Consider the following 26052-nt stretch of genomic DNA (forward strand, 5'->3'; position numbering starts at 1 on the left):
TCCCCCACGGCACTCTTCCTGCCCCCCCCCACACGCACTCTTCCCAGCTCCCCCCAGATGCTCTCCCGCACCCCTGACACACACCCTGCCCCCCCCCCAAACAGGCTCTCCAGCCCCCGCACACACACACGCCCCTGCACATGCTTTCCTCCCCCAGACGCAGGCCTCCGCACATGCTCTCCTCCCCCACACGCACTACCCCTCCCCCGCAAGCACATACTCCCCCCAACCCTCTACCCCCGCTCCCTCTCCCATCCTTGCCCACTCCCTCCACCCCACACACCCTCCCTCCCCTCTCCCTCCATCCCCCGCACCCACTCCCTCCCCCATTCCCCACTCCCTCCCACACCCCCATTCCCTCACTCCCCCCTCCCCCGCACCTACTCCCTCACCCGCACCACCTCCCTCCCACCCACGGCTTCCCCCCTCCCCTCCGTACCCACTGCCTCCGTCTCTCCCTCCCCCACACATAGCCCCTCCCCACCCCGCCAACTCACTCCCCCCACCCACCCCGCCAACTCACTCCTCCACCCACCCCGCCAACTCACTCCTCCACCCACCCCACCAACTTTCTCCCCCACCCACACAGAGAAAATAAATAATGAAAACTTATACATCTATCCTTACCTGAGTGAATAAGCATGTGCTGCTTGAGATTCTGGATGCGAGTGAACCGAGCACCGCACGTAGGGCATTGGAAAGGTTTATCAGGACCGTTTGGACTGGGTCTCTCCGTGCCACTTGTGGAAGGGTTGATGTAAAGTTGGTAGGAGTACTGTCCACTCTCCAATCTACAATATAAGGTAACTTCAATCTAAAAGTAGAACTATACAAAGGAGGGCTGAAAAATCCATTTGATCTTATCGGAATACAAAACATCTGTCTTTAGTTCCCAACTGGTCCCTGCAGTGCAACAAAACAACAACTTTGACAATGTATCTGTGCAATATATGGCAGCTGGTGAGTCTTGCAAAAACTCTGAAAGAAGTGTTCCCAAGCATTACAAAATTAGGAATATATTTTGACACTTAGATTGTAGCAGGTCTTGTCCGTGTCTTCGAAAAATCCTGCACATTTCTGGCACCATGTCAGAAAGCGGCTATGAGATAAGGTGAAACCGAATGACATCAAACAGAAATCAAATGTTAAATACTCGTGAAATATTATTTCTAACTTATATACCTGGTCCAACTTCAAACCTATGATACACAGAGGTACGAGGCAGGGGTGTCCGTTATCCACACTTCTTTTTGCACTGGCTACCAAACCCTTGGCTATTGTGCTCTGTGTACTGGGGCATGGTCAGATATCGTAAGGGGAGGCAGGGAGCATAGTATTGCTGTCTGCAGATGACTTGTTATTGTATATTTCCAATCCGTTTCAATGCATGGATAGGATAATGGGCATATTTGGAGGGAGACTTTTGGCGCTATTTCAGGCGACAAATTGAATAAAGCCAAGAGTATTCCAGGTGAATGTCATGGGGAGAAGGGCAGATCTGAATGCCTAACCATTTAAGTTAACCAGGTGTAGGTTCAGGTGTTTGGATATTGAGGTGGCTCATGACTGGGCCACAATGTATAAATGGAATTTGGCCAGCTTGGTGGAGGGGGTGAAAGTTGATTTGAAGAGGTGGGATACCCTCCCACTTTCGTTAGCAGGGCGGGTGCAGACTGTAAAGCTGAACATCCTGCCGAGATTTCTGTTTGTGTTTCAGTCCATCCCTATATTCCTGCCAAAGGCATTCCTTTGCAAGGTGGACAGATTAATCTCTGTTTTCGTATGAGCTGGCAAGACGGTGCAAATTTGATGGGTGTTTTTACAAAGGAAGTAGTGGGTGGTGAGGCTAGAGCTCCCCGAATTTGTTGCATTACTACTGGGCAGAGAAAGTGAAGAAAGTACAGCAATGATGGTGCAGGAGACGTCGCGTGTGGACTAGGTTTGAGGACTGTGGCTGCAGCTCCCCTCCAGTCTGCCTTAAACGTATGGAACCAGCCAAGGTGGCATTTCGTTATTGTGTTTGCGTGTAGGGGGAGAGACAATATACAGTTACTGGATTTTGTTCGGAAGGAGGTGTTGGAGCTGGAGCCACTGGAACTGGGGGGGGGGGGGGGGGGGGGGGGGTGTTTGATGTAGTGGTCTGCGCCACTCTGATTGCCCCGTGCCGAATTCTACCGGAGTGGAGGTGAGTGCAGCCACTGAGGGTGTCGGCGCGGCTGGGCATGAAGCAGAATTCCTTAAGTTGGAAAAGGTTATGTTCACCCTTAGAGGCTCGGGGTGTGTGTGTGTGTGTGTGTGTGTGTGTGTGTGTGTGTGTGTGTTCTGGGCGAGATGGAGATTGCTTGTTCTTGCTCGTGACCCTGTTCGAGGACTTGTTGGTTGGGGGTGGGGGGGGGGGGGCATTGTTAAGGGAAGGAAATAGGGAGATAATGTCAAACTGTAAGTATTGTGAATGATTGTGTTTATGCATGCTCTGGTTTGAATAAAAATACTTTCCAAAAAAGTTCAACTGGTGCAAGCTTCACATTTTATATGCACTAACCAAATATGTATATGGATAAGAATTAGTCAATAACTTTATGGAATTGCCCATCTCTCCCCTCAACTTTTCATCCGCTGACTTATACTTATTCACATCTTCGTGATCTCCAGATGGAATGACGAGAATTGTCTCCTGGCTGGCCTTGCATCCTCCATTTACTTCAACTCACCCAAAATTGCCTGTATGATACTTCGCACCAAGCCCTTGCTGACTACCCCCATCCTCACTCACCTACATTGGCTCACAATGCACTAAGGTCTCAAATTTAAAATCTTCACATCTCTTGCACCTTCTACACCTCCAAGCGTCCTCCCTAAATTCTGCATTGTCTGACTCTATTCACTTGTCCCTTTCCCCACCCTTGCCATATTTGCCTTCAACTGCACAGGGACTACACTCTGGAAGTCCCTCCCTCAACCATGTGAGGAGATTATATTTTAATCTTAAAATCATCATGCTTCAAGCCCACGAATAGTTTTTTTTTAAGTAAAGAGAGGAAAATGGTGCCCTTTTATTCTCCTTGATTATCTGGTTTCTCCACATGGGTTGAATCCAAAAATTTACAAAAAACTGTCAATCTAGGGATGAACATCCTTGAAAAATTTACTGAAGGAATTACCTAATAGCCTGTTAGTTAATTTACGTAGTTCATTTAGAAAGTTCATTTATTTGTCTTAGTGTTAAGAGGTCAGGTTCTGAATATCCCTTGAAACAGCGGTTTTGTGTGCATTAGGAAATGGGTAGCATGATGTATATATTGCGTTTCTCATTATATAAAACTTTATGGTTGTGCAACAACACATGCTAAAATATATCTTAAAGAGTAATGCTTTGGAGTTTCAGCTAGCAATAAGAAACGTTCATGAAGAACGAGATTAAGTAATCGTTTTTGCAGCTAATTTGTCACCATTCTTGTGAGGGCTGAAGTGAAGCTCTGGTATAATTTACAAGAAAGTTGATTTGATTGGGGACTTGGTATCTGCAATGGAAGTAGTTGTGAACAGCCATTGACCTCTGCCACCATATGTACTGATGGCAGCTATACATTTCTCCCATTATTTATATTATAAAAATTGGCTTTTAGACAGAGCTTTTCCACCAGTACCAACTTCATTTTTCAGCTTAGAAATCTCCAATTGCTATTGCATATCATATTACTCTGTAGTATCATATATTAATTTACTGCGAAACTTTAATGGATACAGAAACTACTTACCTATCATCATCATCTGGGTGATTGTTGGTACTGGAAGTGCCTTGGAGCGTTGGTAGCCCTTCTGTAACTCCTTCATCTACTGAACCTGTTTAAAGAGAAAGGAAAATGGCACTTAGCATTTAACAAGCCAGCAACTCACAATGCAAGACTCAACTGCTGCACATGCATTATGCAATTAAATAAATATTTTTAAACATACTGTACTTTGGATTTGCACTTCACACTGTGCTGGTTTATTAATCTCCACAGCCACAAAGCAATTTACATCAAGCAAACACATTTTAGGCTTAGCTAACCTGCAATCGTATTAGTATTATAGAACATAGAACAGTACAGCACAGAACAGGCCCTTCGGCCCTCGATGTTGTGCCGAGCCATGATCACCCTACTCAAACCCACATATCCACCCTATACCCGTAACCCAACAACCCCCCACCCCTTAACCTTACTTTTTAGGACACTACGGGCAATTTAGCATGGCCAATCCACCTAACCCGCACATCTTTGGACTGAATTATATACTGAATCTATATTCTCCAATCTGTCTTCAAGTAAGAGAATGATGCAAGGGATGGATGTGAAAGGAAAACATGCCAAAAATATTGAAAACATTGGCAATATGCAGAGTTAACAAGTATCTAATACAAAAAAGGGAATTCAAGTGAAAGTGATTAATATCTTACTTTTAAGGACTACCATTTTTTGTAAAATTATAAACATAATTTAATGAAATACTGCTTACTTATATTTCTTAAGTTGTAAAATATTTCAGAATTTCTACAGAGAATACTAAAAACTTTCAACTAGCAGCATTCCTGTTCCCTCAACAATCATTACTTAAAATGCAGACAGAATGACTGAACAGCAACTGTAGATCCATAAACACCTGCAGCTTGACCCAATTTCTCAAGGCAACTCATAGCATTGTGACAAAAACAAGGTGCTCACTTGTCACACTAACTGGCTTGAAGGAAGCCAAGATCAGCTAACTGGAGATGTAGTAGAGAAATGGTAAAAAAAATTAAATCTTCAAATTCTTATATCAAAGATTATTATTCAAGATAAAAAATATTTTTGTTCCTTACTATGCAAATACAACGAAATATCATTAATAGACTATTAAACCAACCCCTTCTTTCTGGAATACAAATCAACATCCTAGTTACATTAACCATGGCAAAGATACAGCATTCAATATTATAAGTTTGATTTCATGGAGATTTTGCATTACCATATCATAATGCTTTGTTAAACCTAGTATTAGTACATATATGTATCAATAGTTAAACGTTTTGTCATACATACCAATAGAGGAAGACTGGGGGCTGATCAATAAATCCTCCTGAGCCTGTTCACTTCCTGGTACAGTTTGATGGTCACTAAGTGAACTCTGAGAAGCACTAACAGGCTGCGATACAACTTCATGACCTTCATCATCACTTAATCTTTCAACTTTGATCCGTACATCATCTTCTATTATAGAGGGTGATGTTGCTTTTGTGCTCTCACAAGCAGTAAATTCAGGTAATCTTCCTGTTCCCTCTGTGTTTAGGGTCTGTTCCAAGATCCTAGTGCTTTCTGCTTGTTTAGTTTTTTCAGTTTGGGTCCGACGATCACCACCCAATGGATATGTCCACTGAAATGACACAGAAGAGTCCACACACTGCTGGGTCCTGTTGTTCTCTGAAAAGGTCACCGAAGGGTTCACAATTTGTGAACAATTGGGTTGAGCAGCAGATTCAGTGGGACTCTCTGGTGATATCATAATGAAATTCTTTCGCTTTCGACGAGACTCCCTGGGCTTACTTTTTTCAACAGAACTACATTCTGATGATACTGGCGATAGGCTGTCATCATGGGACTGAACGATGCAAGCTCCACTATTCTCCTGAGGCAGTGGAGGAACTGGTCCTGGCGGATTATTACTTGTATTCCACAGGATACTTGATTTCATGAACTCTGAACAGGTGTTTGCTACATGGAACATCTGCATATAGCTTGCAGCAGCCAATACATCAATAATGTTCTCAGTATTAATGGAAAGTGTAGCACTGTACGCATACTCCAGCAATGGTGAAAACCCACTAACAGTGACATGATTCAAATCCAAAATACACTCATCTGCGTCTGATTGATTTACAAGTTTTGCCCTGAAGAATTCACTGCAAGCAGCAAGAACCACCTTATGGGCTCGGAAGACCTTGTCCTGGACTCGAATTGTCACATCACAGAAATGTCCTTCATTACGGAGTTTGTTTAACTTTCCCAGAAGCTCTTGACCATGGACTGGAGAATTGTGTGTAAAGGTTTTGAGACCCATTATTTTTCCTCCTTGCTGTGTTCAATACCCTTGTATCCTAAGTACCTAAGGGAAAGACATTTATCTTTTATTTTGAACATACAACTTCAATAAAGTAATAACTCCCTGCCTTATCATTGCAAACATCAGTTTACAGTGGAGTAACTCCCATATGTTGGCAGAACTTACATTAAATAAGTCAATGCTGGCCAAATAAGTCAATTGTGCGTTTTTACCAAGAACTTCATTAGTGCATCATATAATAATTTTTCAAGTACCTCATTCAGCACAGTTGGCACCATATTGACAAATTTTTCGAACTTAATCTAGATATAGAGGATTGATCTACATAGAAAGGCAACGGTTCAAAATTGAGAGTTTATTGATAGTCTACTATTTTACTTTGCGACCTCATGCTATTAATTTTCAGCATCAATATTTTCCAACAAATTTAGCTCAATTTCAAGATGGCTGACTATTTAATGTTCCTTAAACATTGTAGTAGACAGTTTGCACAATCTGCTATATAGTTTCCCATTTCAATGCTTAAAACATACAACAAACCTTCAAATTCAGCACCAATTGCTGTAACCTGTGCCATTTGATAACCATCATTTCACAGCATGAATAATTGTGTACTGAAGTATTGAGACAGAAGATTTCACAGAGAAACTGATTGGAAAGACTAGAAAAGCCACTTTAGAAACATTTACTGAACTTAAGGGGTGGGGAGTTGTTGGGTTACGGGTATAGGATGGATACGTGGGTTTGAGTAGGGTGATTATTGCTCGGCACAACATTGAGGGCCGAAGGGCCTGTTCTGTGCTGTACTGTTCTATGTTCTATAAGTCAGTTAATTTTGGTAGGGTTGAATTTTAGTTGACAATGTGTGCCAAATTTCAAATATAGTGCGTTGTACAATTCTAAAATACAACCACCCATATGCAGTTGCCAGCTTGAGATTGTTTTAATAGTTGTTCAGTCCATGTTAAAACATCACCGCTGACTGATATATTTGCAAGACACAAAAGTGAATATGTATGGATTTTTAAAGAATTGTACAACTATGGTACGTACAATAATGCAGTTCTTCAGTGCAAGTCATGGTCACAATGCCATTAATCACTGGCGGTGAAGCATGGTTCAGTTATGATTTGTCACTAACATTTAAAGAATTGTACTCGACCAACACCAAAGCTGTGAACGGTTTGAGGACTGGTGGATCAACAGGAGGAGGGAGAAGTGGGACAAGAGTGGAATGATTTGAAGCATGTGCAGCTTCAAACTTCAGAATAAAGTCTACACGTTGAGTCTTCACTCAGTACACACACACAAAATCAACCTTTGCTTGGTATTTCAGGTATTTGAGGTGCTCATATGGTTCACTTGTTTGTGGGGTTAAAAGTGGAGAGCTAGAAATTTGCACAATTATTTTCGCGGTGGGGGGGGGGGGGGGAAGAACAGAGACCATTGAGCTCATTTGTGGAAATAATGTATGGGCGTTTGAAAATGCAGCAATTTAGCTTGTATGGCTGAGCAGTGAATTGTAGAGGAAAGTGAAAGGCACATCAGGTACTACCCCTTTTCTTTTTGAAACAGAAACACATTTCAATGCATTTTAAAAGTGGATGAATCATGACCTCAGGCAGCATGTGTGTGGCTCTGAGTGAGGCACTGAGCTGAGGCTGAAAGCGGCCCTTGCTCACAGTGGGGCCGCGCTGCTCCTGTTCGGCGTGTTAGACCGAGGCGGTGAGTCTGTCAGCCCAATAGGGCCATTGTTTACACGGGGCCGCGGTGTTGGACTGGGGTGTGGGACATACCTGTTGGTGCTGGTCGCCGGGCCCGGCTCGGAGAGACCTCCGCACCGCCTGGCACCAGCCAGTGGAGATTCTCAGGTACAACCCCGTCCCCAGGCCGGGGGGGGACAGAGAGGGAGACCCGGGCCTAGCGCCAGCGAAGGGGGGTTTGGGGGGGGGGGGGGGGGGGACTGAGGCCAATCCGGGGCTCGGAGTCTGAAGCGAGTCCCAGGCCTCAAAAGAGCAGGAGGCCGCCCGATCTCGCTCCTCCGCCCGCGCAGCGTTTCATTTGAGGCCCCGGCTTGCTTACCGAGCGGCCAATGTCGCAGCTCCCGTCTCTCCGGCCTCCCCGAGCCGCCGCCGCCCGCTCAAGCCAGGGTTTGTTTTGTTCCCAGCCTGCCCCGCGCTCGCCCTCACCACCAACTGTCAATCAGGCTGGCCCGAGGGGGGCGGGGTCACCCAGCACCAACTGTCAATCAGGCTGGCCCGAGGGGGGCGGGGTCATCCAGCACCAACTGTCAATCAGGCTGGCCCGAGTGGGGCGGGGTCACCCAGCACCAACTGTCAATCAGGCTGGCCCGAGTGGGGCGGGGTCACCCAGCACCAACTGTCAATCAGGCTGGCCCGCGGGGGGCGGGGCTTCCCAGCAACAACTGTCAATCAGACGGCCAGAGGGGGGCGTGATCACCCAGCACCAACTGTCAATCAGGCTGGTTCAGGGGCAGGGCCATCCAGCAACAACTGTCAATTAGTTTGGTTGTGGGGGGCGGGCCATTCAGCCCAAACTGTCAATCAATCTTTTTCGGGGGGGCGGGGCCATCCAGTAACTATTGTCAATCAGGCTGTGTAAGGAGGCTGGGCCATCCACTACCGTTAATTTGGTCGAAGAAGGCGGGGTCATCAGTTCACCAACTATCAATCAGGCTGGCTCAGGGGCGTGACCATCCAGCAACTCTCAATCAGGCTGGCTCAGGGGCGTGACCATCCAGCAACTATCAATCAGGCTGGCTCAGGGGGCGGGGCAATCCAGTGACAACTGTCAATCAGGCTATTTCAAGGGTCGTGGTCAATTGATAACATCTGTCAATCAGGCTGCTTCGGGGGCGTGGCAATCCAGTGGCAACTGTCAATCAGGCAAGTTCAAGGGGCGTGGTCAACTAGTAACAATTGTCAATCAGGCTGGCTCGGGGCGTGGCCATCCAGCAACAACTGTTAATCAGGCTAGGTCAGGGGGCATGGCCATACAGTAACAACTGTCAATCACGCTGGTTTAGGGGCGTGGCCATGTAGTAACAACTGTCAATCAGACTGGCATGGGGCGTGGCTAATTGTTACAACTGTCAATCAGGCTATTAACATAGAACATAGAACATTACAGCGCAGTACGTGCCCTTTGGCCCTCGATGTTGCAGGGGGTGTCGCCAATTAGTAACAACTGTCAATCAGACTGACTGAGGGGATGGGGTCATCCAGCAATAAATGTCAATCAAACTGGCCCTGGAGCCACAAATTGTCAATCAGACCTTGCTTAGGGGTGGGTTTCCCATTACCAACTGTGAATCAAAATGGTGTTGGGGCGTGCCTATCTAGTGTCCAATCAAGTACTGTTAAGTGGCTAATAACCAAGTGTAAATCAAAATGGGGGAGAATGAATGGCCAATGTCTGGGAAGCAAATTACATATTTTTATATGTGTAAAGCAAAAACTATATGTGTATGTATACTTTCCTCTTCTCAAAGCAATTACTGCTGAGTGACAGTTCAAGATTTTAAAAAAGACTTGAATTTTCATTGAATCCCTACAGTGCATTCAGCATATTGACTCTGCACCGGCCCTTGGAAAGAGTACCATGCTTAATTGACATATATACAGCCATTGGAGTGTAGCTACAGTTATAATGGAGCAAACAGAGAAGCCAATTTGCACACAGCAAGCTCCCACAAATAGTAATGTGATAATGACCAGATTCTTTTGGTGATGCTGACTGAGGGCTAATATTGACCAGGGATAACGTCCCTGCTGTTCTTCATAATAGTGTAATTGGGTCTTTTGCCCACCCAAGTAGGCAAATGGAGCCTCAGTTAACATCTCAGTCGATAGCCCAGACTGCTGCCATTGAAATGGAACATTGAAATTGCACTATTCCCTCAGTACTGCACTTGAGTGTCAGTCTTGATTTTTGTGTACAGACCCTGGAGTGGGACAGTCAACAAGGAATCTTATCGTGACTCAGAGGTGAGAAGGCTACCAACTGAGCCAAGCATGTGTGTGTGTATACTATTCTTTCTAGCAATATAAATGAACTCTGACCTGAAGCTCTGTTTCAGTCTCTGCACCGATGCTGACAGATCTGCTGAGCAATGCCTACAGTTGTTTTTTTTAATCATGCCATGCTGTCTTGTTCATCCCATTTTCCTCCACCTATGTTGTGGTCATAGAATCATAGAATTTACAGTGCAGAAGGAGGCCATTCGGCCCATCGAGTCTGCACGGCCCTTGGAAAGGGCACCCCACTTAAGCCCGTGGCTTCACCCCATCCAACCTTTTTGGACACAAAGAGCAATTTATTATGGCCAATCCACCTAACCTGCACATCTTTGGACTGTGGGAGGAAACTCGGAGCACCCGGAGGAAACCCACGCAGACACAGGAAGAACACGCAGACTCCGCACAGACAGTGACCCAAGCCGCATTCGAACCAGGGACGCTGGAGCTATGAAGCAACTGTGCTAACTGTGCTATCGTGCTGCCCTTAATCTCACATTTTCAATTGACTCCAGCATCTCACATCCAACTGGCCATTTTCCCTCAGTACATAACATGTTACAAGTTTCAAAAGAAAATTACATTTTGAATAATGCAAATAGTTTTGCTACATTATCTACATTATTAAACCTTGCATTTAGCAAACTCTTGACGTCTACTTACTTTGAGTACCGTGCTTGTTACTAATGTTTTATGTCAACAAGTTGACATTGTAAATATTTATGTAAACATTGAACAGGAAAATTCCAATGTTAAAAATCCTGAGATGAGACAGTAAACAACAGCTTTATATGTCCCTTCAGATGGATGTAAAATGTGGCATGGCACAATTCGAAGAACAGCTGGAAACTTCCTGGCCAATATTATTCAGCGAATATCACAAGTAAAAGGTTATCTAGTCGATAATCTCACTGCTGCATCGATTAGCTGTTGCATTTCTCTACATTACGAAAGTGACTACAGTCCATTGGTTCTGAAAAGGTTTGAGATCTCATGAGACGCAAGTTCCTTTCTTTGTAGCAATGTCCTCCAATGGTCACCTGTCACAAAATAAACCCTCCCCCCCCCCCCCCTTCCCCCAACCTTAGGTGGTGCTGTAAAAACCACAATTGCATTGTCCAGCTTTTGATTTAGATATTTCCTCATTTCAGCTTCATCACACTTTCTTTTCTTCTTGCTCTAGTTTCCCAGTCCTACTAGGGGCACGGTGGCATAGTGGTTAGCACTGCAGCCTCAAAAGCAACACGGACTAAGGTTCAATTCCAGCCTTGGGTGATTGTCTGTGTGGAGTTTGTACATTCTCCTTGTGTCTGCGTGGGTTTCCTTCCACAGTCCAAAAATGTGCAGGTTAGGTGGATATGTCCCTTTGCTTCCAACAGGTTAGGTGGGGTTAATGGGATATGGTAGGCGTGTGGGGGTACTTTCAGAGGGTTGGTGCAGACTGGTGGGCTGAATGGCCTCCTCTTGCACTGTAGTGATTCTATGGTTCTACTGTTTGAGTCTCACTCCTTCTGCTTCTACTTTCCCGCCTGGCCTCTCAACCGACAAACTTCAGTTTGAAGTTCTGTAACTGATGAGTCACACTCTGAGGAAAAACTACGAACCTATTGTCTTGCCCAATTTTAAGAAAGAGTTCTTTAAATCAACAGGTTGAGAAAGTAGGCATTGAAGATCTGTGATCTTTAGTGCATGAAAACCTTGACTCAACCTTGTACAATGTCATGGTCAAAGGGTATTATGACCAGATTGCAAGATTTTCACAACATACATTAGTGATTTGGATGGCATCCCAGAATTTTGTTTAGCAGGAATTAGGTCTACTGTGAGAGTTAGTTTAAATGAAATGGTTTATAGTCTACTGCTTCCATTTTGAGTTTAATTGGCATAGGCCAGTCGAGAATAATTTTCCCAGAGGGCGATGCCTTGAAGGTCTATAAGGTAAAAAATAGGAACTTTAATACATTCAGATTTGGAACAGTTATTATGAGAAAGCTTGACTATGAAATAATAGATACATGCCAAAAATGATAAAAGTACAGGAACAGGCTACAACTATCATAAACAAGGGAATTTCTTAAACTTCTTTAAAAATAAACATGATTTTGTTGTCGGTTCCACTTCATAATTCAACATAGTTTCAGCTCTGACATTTAAAAATCTGCAAACTCATTGTCATGCATTACCTGGCACCTTCATACTTGCTAGCTGATTCTATGGTATAGTATGGAAGTATGAATGTTAAATAGATTAAAGTGGGGGTCACGTGATGTGAGTGCGGGAGTGGCTGCTTTTCACAAGATCTGTTCATCTTTTAATCTGTCTTTTTATCCTTGTGCACATTTCTTTTTTGCCTTTTCTTGGTGTATATGGTTTATACTATGTCCCGGGAATTGTGAGTCGGTGTTTCTGCATGATGGGTCTGAGTTAGAATGTAAAAATCCTCGCCAATTTGTGGCTGCTGGAAGGAGTTGGGGCGGGTCCTGTCTTTAGTGGCACAGTTGCTTTTGAGCAAGCTCCAGCCTTGACGGTGTGGGGTGTGGTGAATTATATGCCATCGTAATTCACACTGTATTGCCTTGCATGTATTGTGTCCTTGTGGGCTCTGTATGTGAGCCGTTGCACGGCTCTGCCCATAGGGGAGATGAGGTGTTTGTACTGGGCTCCACCCTTGGCTCCGCCCATGGCTCCGCCCATGGCTCCTCCCACTAACCAGAAGTATAAAGCACTGCAGTCGTAAGCCTGCTCTCAGTTCCTCTGGTCGCAGGCTGGCTTAGTTGTAAGACTATTAAAACCACAGTTTACTTCCAATCACGTGTCTAGTGAATTGATGGTCACATCAATTTAATAGTCTTAGAAAACTTTAAGAAAACTACTATGGAATCAGCCCTCAAACCTGACCGACTAGAACTCAACCCGCAGGCTGCAGAGGCGAAATAAATCTTTCTACACTGGCTCAGATGTTTCAAGGCCTACCTGACTGAATCAAGCACTTCAGAAACTACGGAGAAGCAGAAACTCAGCCTACTGCATGCAAGGGTGAGCCATCGTATCTCTACGCAACTTAACTGTACTACCTCGTTTACGGAGGCCCTGGCCATGCTCGACTGAATGTACGTGCGGCCCATCAACGAGGTCAACACGCGCCATATTTTCACGACCTGTGAGGAGGACACTGTAGAATTAGCTACAACCATGGAGGTCTCGTTCCGCAGCCTCACCTCATTCCCCGCGGACCAAGCGACCCCATCATGGACCCCGACCAGCGACTGCCCCAGGCCTGTGCCGCGTGACCACCCACTCACTATGCAGCACCAGCGTGCCATTTTTGTTGGCAGCCCCAACACTGCCCGGCCCGCAACGCGACCTGCAGCAGCTGCGGTCGCAAAGGACACTATGCCCGGGTATGCCTAGCGAAGAAAACTCCAAACTCTCCCGCAGCCCAGAACACTCGATTCCCAAACTCGCAGGCCCTCAGGCCCCGTAATGCTGCAGCGTGTATGCCGACTCCGCCCCCACCGACATGTGTGACTCATGGGGGCAGCCATCTTGGCAACCCTCCTCCACACGGCCGGCCACGTGCGACTCATGGGGGCCGCCATCATCCTCGCCGCCCACCATGTACGATCCACGGGGGTCGGCCATCTTGGGCTCCATCCTCTCCAACCTCTGAAACTCATCTCGAAGACTACGACCTCAGCGGACAGTCATCACGGGGCCACTCCAGCACAGCTCTTCGAGCCGCCGACTACCCACAACTCAGCGCGGTCACGTTGGACCAGTTGCGTCCGAAACACCTCCGCAACTCCATGATGAGCGTTAAAATCAACGGGTACAGGACGCCGTGCCTCTTTGACTCCGGGAGCACCGAGAGCTTCATACATCCTGAATAGGTAAGACACTGTTCGCTCCATATCTTCCCTGCACGGCAAACTATCTCCCTCGCCTCGGGCTCACACTCTGTTCACATCCATGGGGCGCACCGTCGCGACCCTAACGATTCAGGGCACCAGCTACTCTCATTTCCAGCTGTACGTACTCCCCGAACTCTGCGCCCCACTCTTACTGGGACTCGACTGCCAGTGTAATCTCAAAAGCCTCACACTCAGCTTCGGCGGACCCCTACCTCCACTTACTATCTGCAGTCTAGCAATGCTAAAAATCGACCCCCTCCACTCTTTGCTAACCTCACTCCGGACTGCAAACCCGTAGCCACTCGCAGCAGGCGGTATAGCCTGCAGGACAGGGTGTTTATCAGAACCGAGGTCCAGAGGCTCCTACGTGAGGGGGTCACAGTAACAACCCCTGGAGAGCTGAGGTGGTGGTCGTCAAGACCGGGGAAAAATTCCAAATGGTAGTGGACTATAGCCAAACCATTAATCGGTTCACGCTCCTCGATGCGTACCCACTCCCCAGGATTGCAGACATGGTGAATCAGATCGCCCAGTACCGCATCTTCTCCACGGTGGATCTGAAATCTGCTTACCACCAGCTCCCAATCCGCCCGGAGGACCGCCACTACACGGCGTTCGAGGCAGATGGCCGCCTCTTCCATTTCCTCCGGGTTCCCTTTGGCGTCACAAATGGGGTCTCGGTGTTCCAACGAGCAATGGACCGAATGGTGGACCAGTACGGGCTGTGGGCCATGTTTCCGTACTTGGATAACGTCACCATCTGCGGCCATGATCAGCAGGACCATGACGCCAACCTCCATCGATTTCTCCAGACTTCCCAGAAACTTAACCTCGCCACTATTTAAGGCCACACTCTTTCCTCTGTCAGCTGAGGCCTGCCAGGCATTCAGCTGCATCAAGGAGGACATCGCCAAAGCGGCCATGCGGGCGGTGGATGAATCCGCCCCCTTCAAGGTAGAAAGCGACGCCTCAGCGGTTGCTCTCGCAGCCACTCTGAATCAGGCAGGGAGACCATTTGCCTTTTTCTCCCGAACCCTCTCCACTTCGGAACTACGACACTCCTCGGTCGAAAGAGAAGCACAAGCCATCATGGAAGCCATACGACGCTGGAGGCACTACCTCGCAGGTAGGAGTTTCACCCTCATCACCGACCAAAGATCGGTTGCCTTCATGTTTGACAACTCACAAATTGGCAAAATTAAAAATGATAAAATCCTGCGGTGGAGGATCGAACTCTCCACCTACAATTATGATATTATGTATCGACCGGGGAAGCTCAACGAGCCCCCAGATGCCCTGTCCCGCGGCACGTGCGCCAGCGCGCAAGACGACTGCCTGAAAGCTATCCACAATGACCTCTGCCACCCTGGGGTCTCCCGGCTCGCCCACTACGTTAAAGCCCGAAATCTGCCTTTCTCCACCGAGGAGGTAAAAGCCATCACCAGGGATTGCCCGATCTGCGCGGAGTGCAAACCGCACTTCTATAGACCAGACAAGGCCCACCTGGTAAAGGCATCCCGGCCCTTTGAACGCTTGAGCATCGATTTCAAAGGGCCACTCCCCTCGACCAATCGGAATATGTACTTTCTGAACGTCATCGATGAGTTCTCCCACTTCTCGTTTGCCATCCCGTGCCCCGACAAGGGCATCGCCTCGAGCAGGACTACCAGCTACAACCCCAGGGTGAACGGGCAGGTGGAGAGGGAGAACGCGACGGTCTGGAAGACCGTCCCACTGACCCTCCAGTCTAGGAATCTCCCGACCTCCCATGGGCAGGAGGTCCTCCCCGACGTGCTCCATGCTATTAGGTCCCTCCTATGCACCGCCACCAACCAGACCCCTTACGAACGGCTATTTGTTTTTTCTAGGGGCACTACCACGGGGGTTTCACTCCCAGCTTGGTTGAAGACACCTGGCCCGGTTCTCCTCCGGAAGGACGTCCGGACACACAAAACTGATCCGCTCGTAGAAAGAGTGCTCCTACTCCATTCGAACCCCCAATACGCTTTCATCGAATACCCTGACAGTCGTCAGGACACCATTCCCCTCCGGGACCTGGCGCCTGCAGGATCCAACTTCACCACCACTACTGCCGAGGTACCCTCCACGCTACACCCCACCCAACCCTCCGCGCCCTGCACCCCCGCACTTATAGGTTCACCGCCCATGCTCCGCGCCCCCGCGCCTATAGATTTCCTGCGCTCCCCGTCGCACTGATCGGGTACGAAGCTCAGACTGAATCACCCCCGGAGTCTACCATCATACCCTCACCGACCGCCACCACCCAGCCACCCAAAGAGGCTGCAAATCCGGTGCTCCGCCGATCCCAAAGGATGACTCGCCCACTGTACTGGCTCAATTTGTAGACCCGTCACCCCCACCGGACTTGATTTTTTACAGGGGGTGAATGTGGTGAATTATATGCCATCATAATTCACACTGCATTGCCTTGCATGTATTGTGTCCTTGTGGGCTCTGTATATGAGCCGTTGCACGGCTCTGCCCATAGGGGGAGATGAGGTGTTTGTACTGGGCTCCACCCTTAGCTCAGCCCATGGCTCCGCCCATGGCTCCTCCCACTAACTGGAAGTATAAAGCACTGCAGCCGTAAGCCTGCTCTCAGTTCCTCTTGTCGCAGGCTGGCTTAGTTGTAAGACTATTAAAACCACAGTTTACTTCCAATCACGTGTCTAGTGAATTGATGGTCACATCATAGGGTGATGGGGTGCATTGACGGATGATGGATATCAACAAAGATGCAGTTCTGGCTGAAGATCTTGGCTCTGAGGTAAAGATTGCCCCCTCCCCCGGGTTGTTGATCACCTGGGTTCTGGTGAGATGGCATGGTGGAAGCAATGGTGTCTCGTGCTTTGATTGTTGGAACCCTTGAGAGATCCTGAAGAGTGTTTGTTGATCCTGATCCTGCCTCACCCATGACCTTGGCTTTCCTGGTGCACCTGTGTGTCTTTATCCTGAGCTTTGCATTTCTGCATCTCGGTTGTTATCCTCGACTTTGCTCATTGTTGAACATGCTGTTCTCTGCTTGATGTTGTCAATTGTTTCCGTTTATAGGGAAGGAAATAATGTTTATTGCGATGACCTGTACCACTGAGTATCCTGATGTAACAAGTTTACTTCATGTTAAGCTGAATGTTGAATGTGGGATTTGGGCACAGTCTTTGTTTTAAATGTATTTGGGTCTTATATGTCTGACAACCCTTGTGATGGAGGGACGGGGATACTTTTTTTGCTGTCTCCCCCCTGTCTCGCTCAGAAGGAAGATGAGCAGAGACGGAGATAATGGACGGAGGGTTGGAGTTGTTAGGGTAGTTTTTCCTCGCTGTGATTAAGGAAGGTCCACCCAGTTAGAGCTAACCAGTTTCAGCTTTCCTTTCTTTTTTTACTTTTTTCAGATCAGAATGTCCATGTTTATTTTCTCTTGGGTAGTGCTCAACCCCTTTTTCCTGAGTGGTGCTGGTTGTCAGGGTGGGCTCCCTGATGCTGGGGGAAGGTGGGCTGGTCCTCTCTCCCAGTAAGGGGGGTGGGGGGCTGCCCTGACTGCCCCCTCTTCTCTGGTATTGGGTTTCCCTCTTCTGGCTGGGATCAATGATGTCCTTCATAGCTTTGAGCCTTTTGAGTTATGGGGATCAGAGTAATTCCATCTTAGCTCTGGAGTTCTCGGGTTTTTATTCCTCTGTTACTTTTCTTTGAAGCTATGGGTATGATGTAACTTTGTGATTGTTGACTGTATCCTGTGTTGATGCAGACGGACCTTGTTTCCGTGTACCCGATTCATCCACTCTTATTTGTTCCAATGCTTGCAATGACTTCTGCTGTGTGCTGTACCTGTTTTGCATTGATACCTATGTCCTTTTTCTCTTTTGCGTTTGTTTTGATGTAATAATTGTGAAAACTTGAAAACTTCAATAAAAATATATTTTAAAAAGATTAAAGCACGAGGCATTCATTCTATGATTGTTCCTAAGTCCTTTAAGTTTCGATGATAGAGCCCCTGTGATTAAAATACCAATGACCTACTTGTGAACAGCAACACTTTATCCATTAAAATCTCTGGACATTGTACATAATATATAGGGTTATTTAATGCTTATAATTAAATAAATCATTTTATCTCCGAGCCATTATGGAAATTTTCTTCATATTTAATATTCCTACTGAAGAGACAAAATGTAACATGATATAGAGACCTTGCCAATTCCCATATATATTGAAACTCACAATTGTGCACAATATAATTTGCACTATACATGTTCTCATTTTAGTACTGTTGGAGTAATATGTTACAGAAAAAGAGTCAATTGTTCATGTTTTAAAGTTGATGACTCAGTGCTTTATAAAGAATTTCCACTTCATCCGTAGGAGGACACGTAAGAAATGGGTGGGTTTCTTCTGGGTGCTCCAGTTTCCTCCCACAGTCCAACGGTGTGCAAGTTAGGTGGATTGGCCATGCTTAATTGCTCTTAGTGTCCAAACAATAAGGTTAGGTGGGGTTACTGGGTTACAGGGATAGGGTAAGTTGTGAGCTTAGCTAGGTTGCTCTTTCCAAGGACTGGTGCAGACTCGATGGGCCGAATAGCCTCCTTCTGCACTGTAAATTCTATGATTCTATAAATCTTTGAGAGTGAAATAAGCTCCCCTTACTCTTCCCCACTTCAACTCCTGGATGGTCAGGGTGAAGAAATTATGGCATTGCATGTTACAAGTGAAACAAGTAACTAAATGGGACCGACTTTCTTCCTTTTTCTGTTCTTGAAAATGGACTCGAGTCAAAGACCAGTTATAAGGAATGGAATTTTATCTTCTCGGAACATCACATCACTAGCCAAAAGTTTCCGACCCAAAAGATTAAATCATTCCATTTATAAGAATATCTCATCGCTTACAGCCACAATTAGGTAGCAATCCAGATCTCAAGCCAAAAGGAAAAACAACACTTTTGATAACAGATCTGAAAGAACATTTGTAGAAATACGTTAAGCATTCATTGGTGAATAGTATTGACAGTAGCTTCCGGTACAGTGGGTCAAAATGTTACTTCAGTCCAGTCAGGAAAAGGGCATCACCTGGTCAAAACCAGTTGATTTTGTAATGTCAAATTAGTCTACTTTAGAAAGACTTTATTGCCCCCATGTAGGAGAATAATGTCCGTGATACAACTGCATTTACCAGCATCACCAGTCCTCTGTCTTTCCAATTTGTCAGCTGGATTTAGACATCTTTTTATTGTTTCATGGGAGATGGGCATCGCTGGCAAAGCCAGCATTTGTTGCCCATCCTTTATCACCCTTGAACTGAGTGGCACACTCAACCATTTCAGTGGGCAGTTAAGTGTCAACTACATTGCTGCGGGTCTGGAGTCATATGTAGGTAAAGACAGCAGATTTCCTTCCTGAAAGAACATTAACGATCCAGATGGATCATTAATTGGTAGCAAAAATAGGAAGGCAGATTATTATTTGAATGGGTGTAAGTTGAGAGAGTTGGATACACAGCGACACCTTGGTGTCCTTGTGCATCAGTTGCTGAAAGTAAGTGCGCAGGTGCAGCAGGCAGTAAAGAAGGAAAATGGTATGTTGGCCTTCATAGCGAGAAGATTTGAGTATAGCAATAGGGATGTTTTACTACAATTGTATAGGGCCTTGGTGAGGCCATGCCTGGATATTGTGTGCAGTTTTGGTGTCCTTATATGAGGAAGCATGTTCTTGCTATGGAGCGGGTGCAACTAGGGTTTACCAGGCTGATTCCTGGGATGGGGGACTGTCATATGAGAAGAGACTAAGTCAGTTAGGATTATATTCATTGGAGTTTAGAAGAGTGAAGTGGGTTCTTATAGAAACATATGTAAACTTCTAACAAGATTAGACTGGATAGAGTCTGAGAGACTGTTCCCGATGGTGGGGGAGTCCAGAACTAGGGTCATAGTAAAGTTTGAGGATAAAGGGTAAACCTTTGAGGACTGAGGTGAGGAGAAATTTCTTCACCCAGAGAGTGGTGAACTTTGGAATTCACTACCACAAAAAGTAGTTGAAGAAAAAACATTGTATAATTTCAAGAAGGAAATAGATATAGCTCTTGGGGCTAAAGGGATCAAGAGATGTAGGGGGGAAGGCGGGATCTGGATATTGAACTTGATGATCAGCCATGATCATAATGAATGGCAGAGGTGGCTGAATGGCCTCGTCTGCTACTATTTTCTATATATGGTTCTATGAATGTTTACAACAATCAATAATAGTTTCATGGTCATCATTGCTGAGACTACCTTTAAATTCCAGATTTTATTAAACAAATTTAAATTCCACCTGCTTCCATGGTGGGATTTTCACCCATAGCGCCAAACCTTTGTTTATCAACTGATATTTATTGATGGATGCCGTTATCTAGGTAAAGTGAGTGGAAATATTTGACAAAGTATAAGCTAGCAGCGCATGGGTGAAAATGAGTAACATTCTTGAGTTATTTTAAACAGAATACCACTTGACTGCTTTATTCACCACATATTCCACCTTGGTCTTCACCTTCTTAATAATCAAGATTATACAACAGAACCTGGGGCTGCATTTATGCACTACAGAATCTTCTTTGATTGCAGCAGTTCTATTTTTATCATCTAATTATATCATTGGATACCATTGGACCTTTGCATTTTTGATCTTAAGTTTAGTTTCCAGGTTCTTTTGCTGTCGGGCTAAAAATAGTCACAAACCCCGTGCATTATCACACTTACAGCGATAAAGGTAGTAAAACAATCATTATATGAATCATAAAGCGTATCTAAACACAAGATATATAACTAAAAATACTTTTGTACCCTGACCTCTATATCATTGAAATACTAGAAACGTTTATCTTTTCTGGATGTGTATGCTCCATTGGCATCAGTGTTCCATTGCACCCAGAAAGCTAATCCCCTGCCTATTGTTGGGGTATTGTCTCCCGTGAGCTGGAATTTTGTCACATGGAGCATCTGGTGTTGCTCGTACTGCTCTTCTTCTTCTTCTACGACTACTCCTGAGCTCCTAAATTGTGTGGCTCCCATACTACTGAGAAGGCAGACAGCTAGGAAATTGAAATCAGAGGTTTTAAAAAATCCATGGGAGCAGAAATAGCCTACAAAGTATTGGAAATGACCTTCTAAGCAGAGCAAACACATTCTCAGGTCCTGCAACAGAAAGCCTTTCACTTAGGTAAAGAATCAGTACTTAAAGACTTCCCAGCCTGTCAGCCCTATCAATCCCTTTGGTCATCCCCCCGCATTCAACCTGATCCAGTGCCAGCAAACAGGCAGAATCCAGAGTTAAAAACACACTCTATTACCTTTTACCACACGGTAATAGCAAACCCACCTGTCCCAAATTCTAATCTGGAAAGCCATTCGATGAAGGATAGCATTGGAGTCAATTTTTACTCAGTCTTACATTCATTTATGTGTCGATGGAAACATTACAAGAATTCACCTCTGAATTTAACTCCACCACAGTTTCAATAAGTGCCTTTTTGGTATTTTAGTTTTTAATCAACTGAATAGAAGAGCAGAAATTAACTGAAGGACAAATTAAAAGGGGCCGCTCCTGGTAGGAGCACAGCTCAAAAATAACAAAAGAGAAATGGAAACTTAAAAGTATTAAATCAAAATGTGAAAACAAGGGTCGATAAAGCAATCCAACCCCTGCGGTGCCCACCGAGCACGGAAGGCCTCGAGTGTGCCCGTGGAGTAAAAGCAATTAAATTTCAATCTAGTTTGAAATTCACATGGGGAAAGACTACATGGAATGCCAACTGGGCCAGCCGGTGTGAAATGTCATTCCGGGGCCAACCGCAGCCGTAAGCGTGTTTTCCACCTGCTTCCGGGCCCGCCAAGCTTGCATGCCCAACAGGTAAAAAATTATGGCCTGTAACCTTTTACTCAATGTCATTCACCATGCTGACTGCTTTTCTTTAAGTAGAGAAAGATTATGTACAGGTGCGTAATCTCACAGTATCATTCTCTTTGAGGTTAAAATTCTGGTGCATTTTATTTGTATGAAATTGAAGGTGATAAACAAGAGTAAATCTATCGAGGGTGGCATGTGGCACAGTGATTAGCAGTGGAACTACACTGCTGAGGACCCGGGTTCAAATCCCGGCTCTGGGTCACTGTCCGTGTGGAGTTGGCACATTCTCCCTGTGTCGGCGTGGGTTTCTCCCCCGCAACCCAAAGATGTGCAGGTTAGGTGGATTGGCCACACTAAATTGCCCTTTAATTGGAAAAAAAATGGGTACTCTAAATTTATTATTTTTTAAATGTTTTTAGAAAAAAGAGTAAATCTATTGAGTGAATGAAGGTTGATGATTGTGTTCGATTATCGTGATATGGAGATGCCGGCATTGGATTGGGGTGAGCACAATAAGAAGTCTTAAAACACCAGGTTAAAGCTCAACAGGTTTCTTTCAAACACTAGCTTTTGGAGCACTGCTCCTTCCTCAAGTGAATGAAGAGGTATGTTCCAGAAACATATATATAGACAGATTCAAAGATGACAGACAATGCTTGGAATACGAGCATTTTCAGGTAATCAAGTCTTTACAGATCCAGAGATAGGGGTAATCCTAGGTTAAAGAGGTGTGAATTGTCTCAAGCCAGGTCAGTTGGTAGGATTTTGCACGCCCAGGCCAGATGGTGGGGGGTGAATGTAATGCGACATGAATCCCAGGTCAACGGTTGAGGCCGCACTCAAGTGTGCGGAACTTGGCTATAAGGTTCTGCTCGGCAATTCTGCGTTGCCACACGTCCTGAAGGCCGCCTTGGAGTACGCTTACCCGGAGATCAGAGGCTGAATGCCATTGACTGCTAAAATGTTCCCCAACTGGACGGGAACATTCCTGCCTGGTGATTGTCGCGCGATGCCCGTTCATTCGTTGTCGCAGCGTCTGCATGGTCTCGCCAATGTACCACGCTTCGGGACATCCTTTCCTGCAGCGTATGAGGTAGACATCGTTGGCCAAGTCGCACGAGTATGTACCACGTACCTGGTGGGTGGTGTTCACACGTGTAATGGTGGTATCCATGTCGATGATCTGGCACGTCTTGCAGAGATTGCCATGGCAGGGTTGTATGGTGTCGTGGTCGCTGTTCTGAAGGCTGGGTAGTTTGCTGCAAACAATGATTTGTTTGAGGTTGCGCGGTTGTTTGAAGGCAAGTAGTGGGGGTGTGGGGATGACCTTGGCAAGATGTTCATCTTCATCAATGATGTGTTGATGGCTGCGAAGAAGATGTCGTAGTTTCTCTGCTCCAGGAAAGTACTGGACGACGAAGGGTACTCTGTCAGTTGTGTCCCGTGTTTGTCTTCTGAGGAGGTTGGTGTGGTTTTTTGCTGTTCCGCGTTGGAATTGTCGATTCCATGCCTTAGTGCAAGCCTGGCGAGTACGGATGAATTTGTTTAAACATATATATGTTATAAAAAAATTTCCATTTTTACAAATAATTCACCAAAGCATGAATATTTTGCCATATATTAATACAGAAGAAGACAAGAGGACACCAATGTAGTTGGTTCAGCTTAATCATTATCTCCAATTGTACAAATTGTACAAAAAAAACATTGAAAGGACAAGTGAGAGGATGGGGGGAAAGAGGATAAAGGCATGGAAACATGGCAAAATGATGCACACCCTTGCATACAGCATGTTAATGCCAAATCTAAACTAGAATTATAAATTTGAATTATATCTAGTTCTTGGGGCGAAAGTGATAGAAAGATAATTGATGTTAATGGAAAAAGGCTGTATAATAGCCTAACATTTGCAGCATTGAAGAATATCCTCTGCTCCTGGATTAGCGATAAATCTCCTTCATACATAGAAGCATAGATAGAAAATAGAAGCTGAAGGAGGCCATTCAGCCCTTCTATCCTGCTCCGCCATTCATTATGATCCTGGCTGATCATCAAGTTCAACACCCTGATCCGGCCTTCCCCCTCCCCCCCATATCCCTTTATCACTTTCGCCCCAAGAACTAGATATAATTCAAATTTATAATTCTAGTTTAGATTTGGCATTAAATTATCATGGACTGTATCCGATGGAATTCCTAACCTGTATACTCTGATACAAATCAGATGCATTCCCCATCTCAAATATATAAGTTCCGTGATGTTTGGCCAGCTCCTACAAGGTTTTCCACAAGCTATGTAACACAGCCTTTAACATGCTGTATGCAAGGGTGTGCATCATTTTGCCATGTTTCCATGCCTTTATCCTCTTTCCCCCCATCCTCTCACTTGTCCTTTCAATGTTTTTTTTGTACAATTGGAGATGCCGAGCATAATGATTAAGCTGAACCAACTACATTGGTGTCCTCTTGTCTTCTTCTGTATTAAGACTGTAGCTAAGAGGCAGTGGTATACTGATATTGTCACTGGACTAATAATCCAGAAACCCAGGGAAATGCTCTGGGAACCAGGGTTTAAATCCCACCATGGCAGATAGTAACATTTGAATTTGATAAAAATCTGGAATTAAAAGTTGAATGGTGACCTATTGTCAGTTACTTTAAAAAAAACATCTATTTCACTAATGTCCTTCAGGGAAGGAAATTTGCCATCCTTACCTGGTCATCCATGGGCGTCACTGGCTGAGCCAACATGTATTGTCCTTGAATTTGATGTGAGGGCATAAAACATCAGTTGACCATTGACTATTTTAATCAGGCCTCCTGCCTCTTGCCAATGGGAATGTAGGCTGCCTAAAAGCAGTAAATTGACTTTTATTTTCCTCGATTTTATTTCACAACCACTGTGTTTACCGGCATAATTCGGATAATAGCATAAGAAAGAAAATCAGTCCCAGTGAATCATAGCATTTCTACTCCAGTAAATAAAATAATAAAGGTCTCACTTTCTCCAAACTTAAATTCACTTCCTGCATTATGGAATTTGGAGTCTCAAGCCCCTTCTGTTGAAAATGAAATGAAATGAAAATCGCTTATTGTCACAAGTAGGCTTCAAATGAAGTTACTGTGAAAAGCCCCTAGTCGCCGCATTCCGGATGAACTGTGCTTCTGGCCTGTCTTGGTCTGCTTTAAAAGCCAGCTCTTTAGCCCTGTGCTAGTCTAAAGCTCAGATATTCCCACAAAAATATCAAATCCCAAATCCTCTGGAATTACACAGAAACAAAAGGTAGGGAGAACTACAAGTTCTACTCCCTCGTCTCTACCACCATCATCGCCAACAAGGAAAACTTCCATGAACCTTTCAGAACTTCGTTCACACACCACCATTCTGAGATTGACTGGCATGCCAATACAGGCGCACAACGTGAGGGTTCAGCAAGTTGTTCAGTGGCGATGGATACCTCTCTTCCTATCCATGTAATGGTTCCCAGAATCTTGCAAGACTGTAAAACTATACATTCTCTGCTACCCAGGGTTTTGAATTAGTTGTGCAGCGACCGCATACATAAATACTCTGGAACAACTCCCAGAATTTGGTTAATTGGCACAAACTAATTTATCCGTCCTGCTGTCAAAACGTGTCTCTTTTACATATTGTGCATCTCAAGAACCAATTCTTCGCATTATAGTCAGGTTCTTTGCACACCATGTTAAACACTCCTCTAAATCTTCGGAGACTGAAAAAAAAATTGCACATTTGACAAAATGTGTGGAATTCAGGTTCTACACACGAAAACGCAGTTAAATCTTTCCGACTGAGTGATGGCACCAGTCTGTCTACAGATTTTACGACCATACATTTGTGCTGTCCTGCTGACAATTGTACTGCCTGTAAAAACACTATCCCCACTCTTCAATGTTGGAATCAGATTAGATTTACTAAATCGGCGATGTACCACAACAATGGCTGCAGTGCCTCTTTCGTCCTTCACTTGGATGAGGTTTTTTCAAAATGTCCAATCATTGCCGTCTCCTATTTCTGATTCTTCTGCCTTTTTTCTACCTCGTACCTGAAAAATGCCCCTTAACATTTCTAGTCCCTGAATAAAGATATTACATGCTGAAGTTGATT

General features: G+C 45.2%; 1 protein-coding gene across 2 annotated transcripts in view; it reads right to left on the reverse strand.

Annotated features, from left to right (window-relative positions):
• LOC119953973 (zinc finger and BTB domain-containing protein 44-like) overlaps positions 1-8270 on the reverse strand; it is a 48408-nt gene extending 40138 nt beyond the window's left edge. For both annotated transcript variants that reach the window (XM_038778734.1, XM_038778733.1), the window contains exons 1-4: positions 8164-8270; positions 5064-6123; positions 3759-3843; positions 628-791 (exon numbers count right to left, since the gene is read on the reverse strand). In XM_038778734.1, the coding sequence (XP_038634662.1) occupies positions 628-791; positions 3759-3843; positions 5064-6078 (1264 nt within the window). In that variant the 5' untranslated portion in view covers positions 6079-6123; positions 8164-8270. The remainder of the gene's footprint in view (positions 1-627; positions 792-3758; positions 3844-5063; positions 6124-8163) is intronic.
• Positions 8271-26052: the final 17782 nt, after the last annotated feature.

The sequence above is a fragment of the Scyliorhinus canicula genome, chromosome 19 (genome assembly GCF_902713615.1).
Source record: "Scyliorhinus canicula chromosome 19, sScyCan1.1, whole genome shotgun sequence".
Lineage (NCBI taxonomy): Eukaryota > Metazoa > Chordata > Chondrichthyes > Carcharhiniformes > Scyliorhinidae > Scyliorhinus > Scyliorhinus canicula.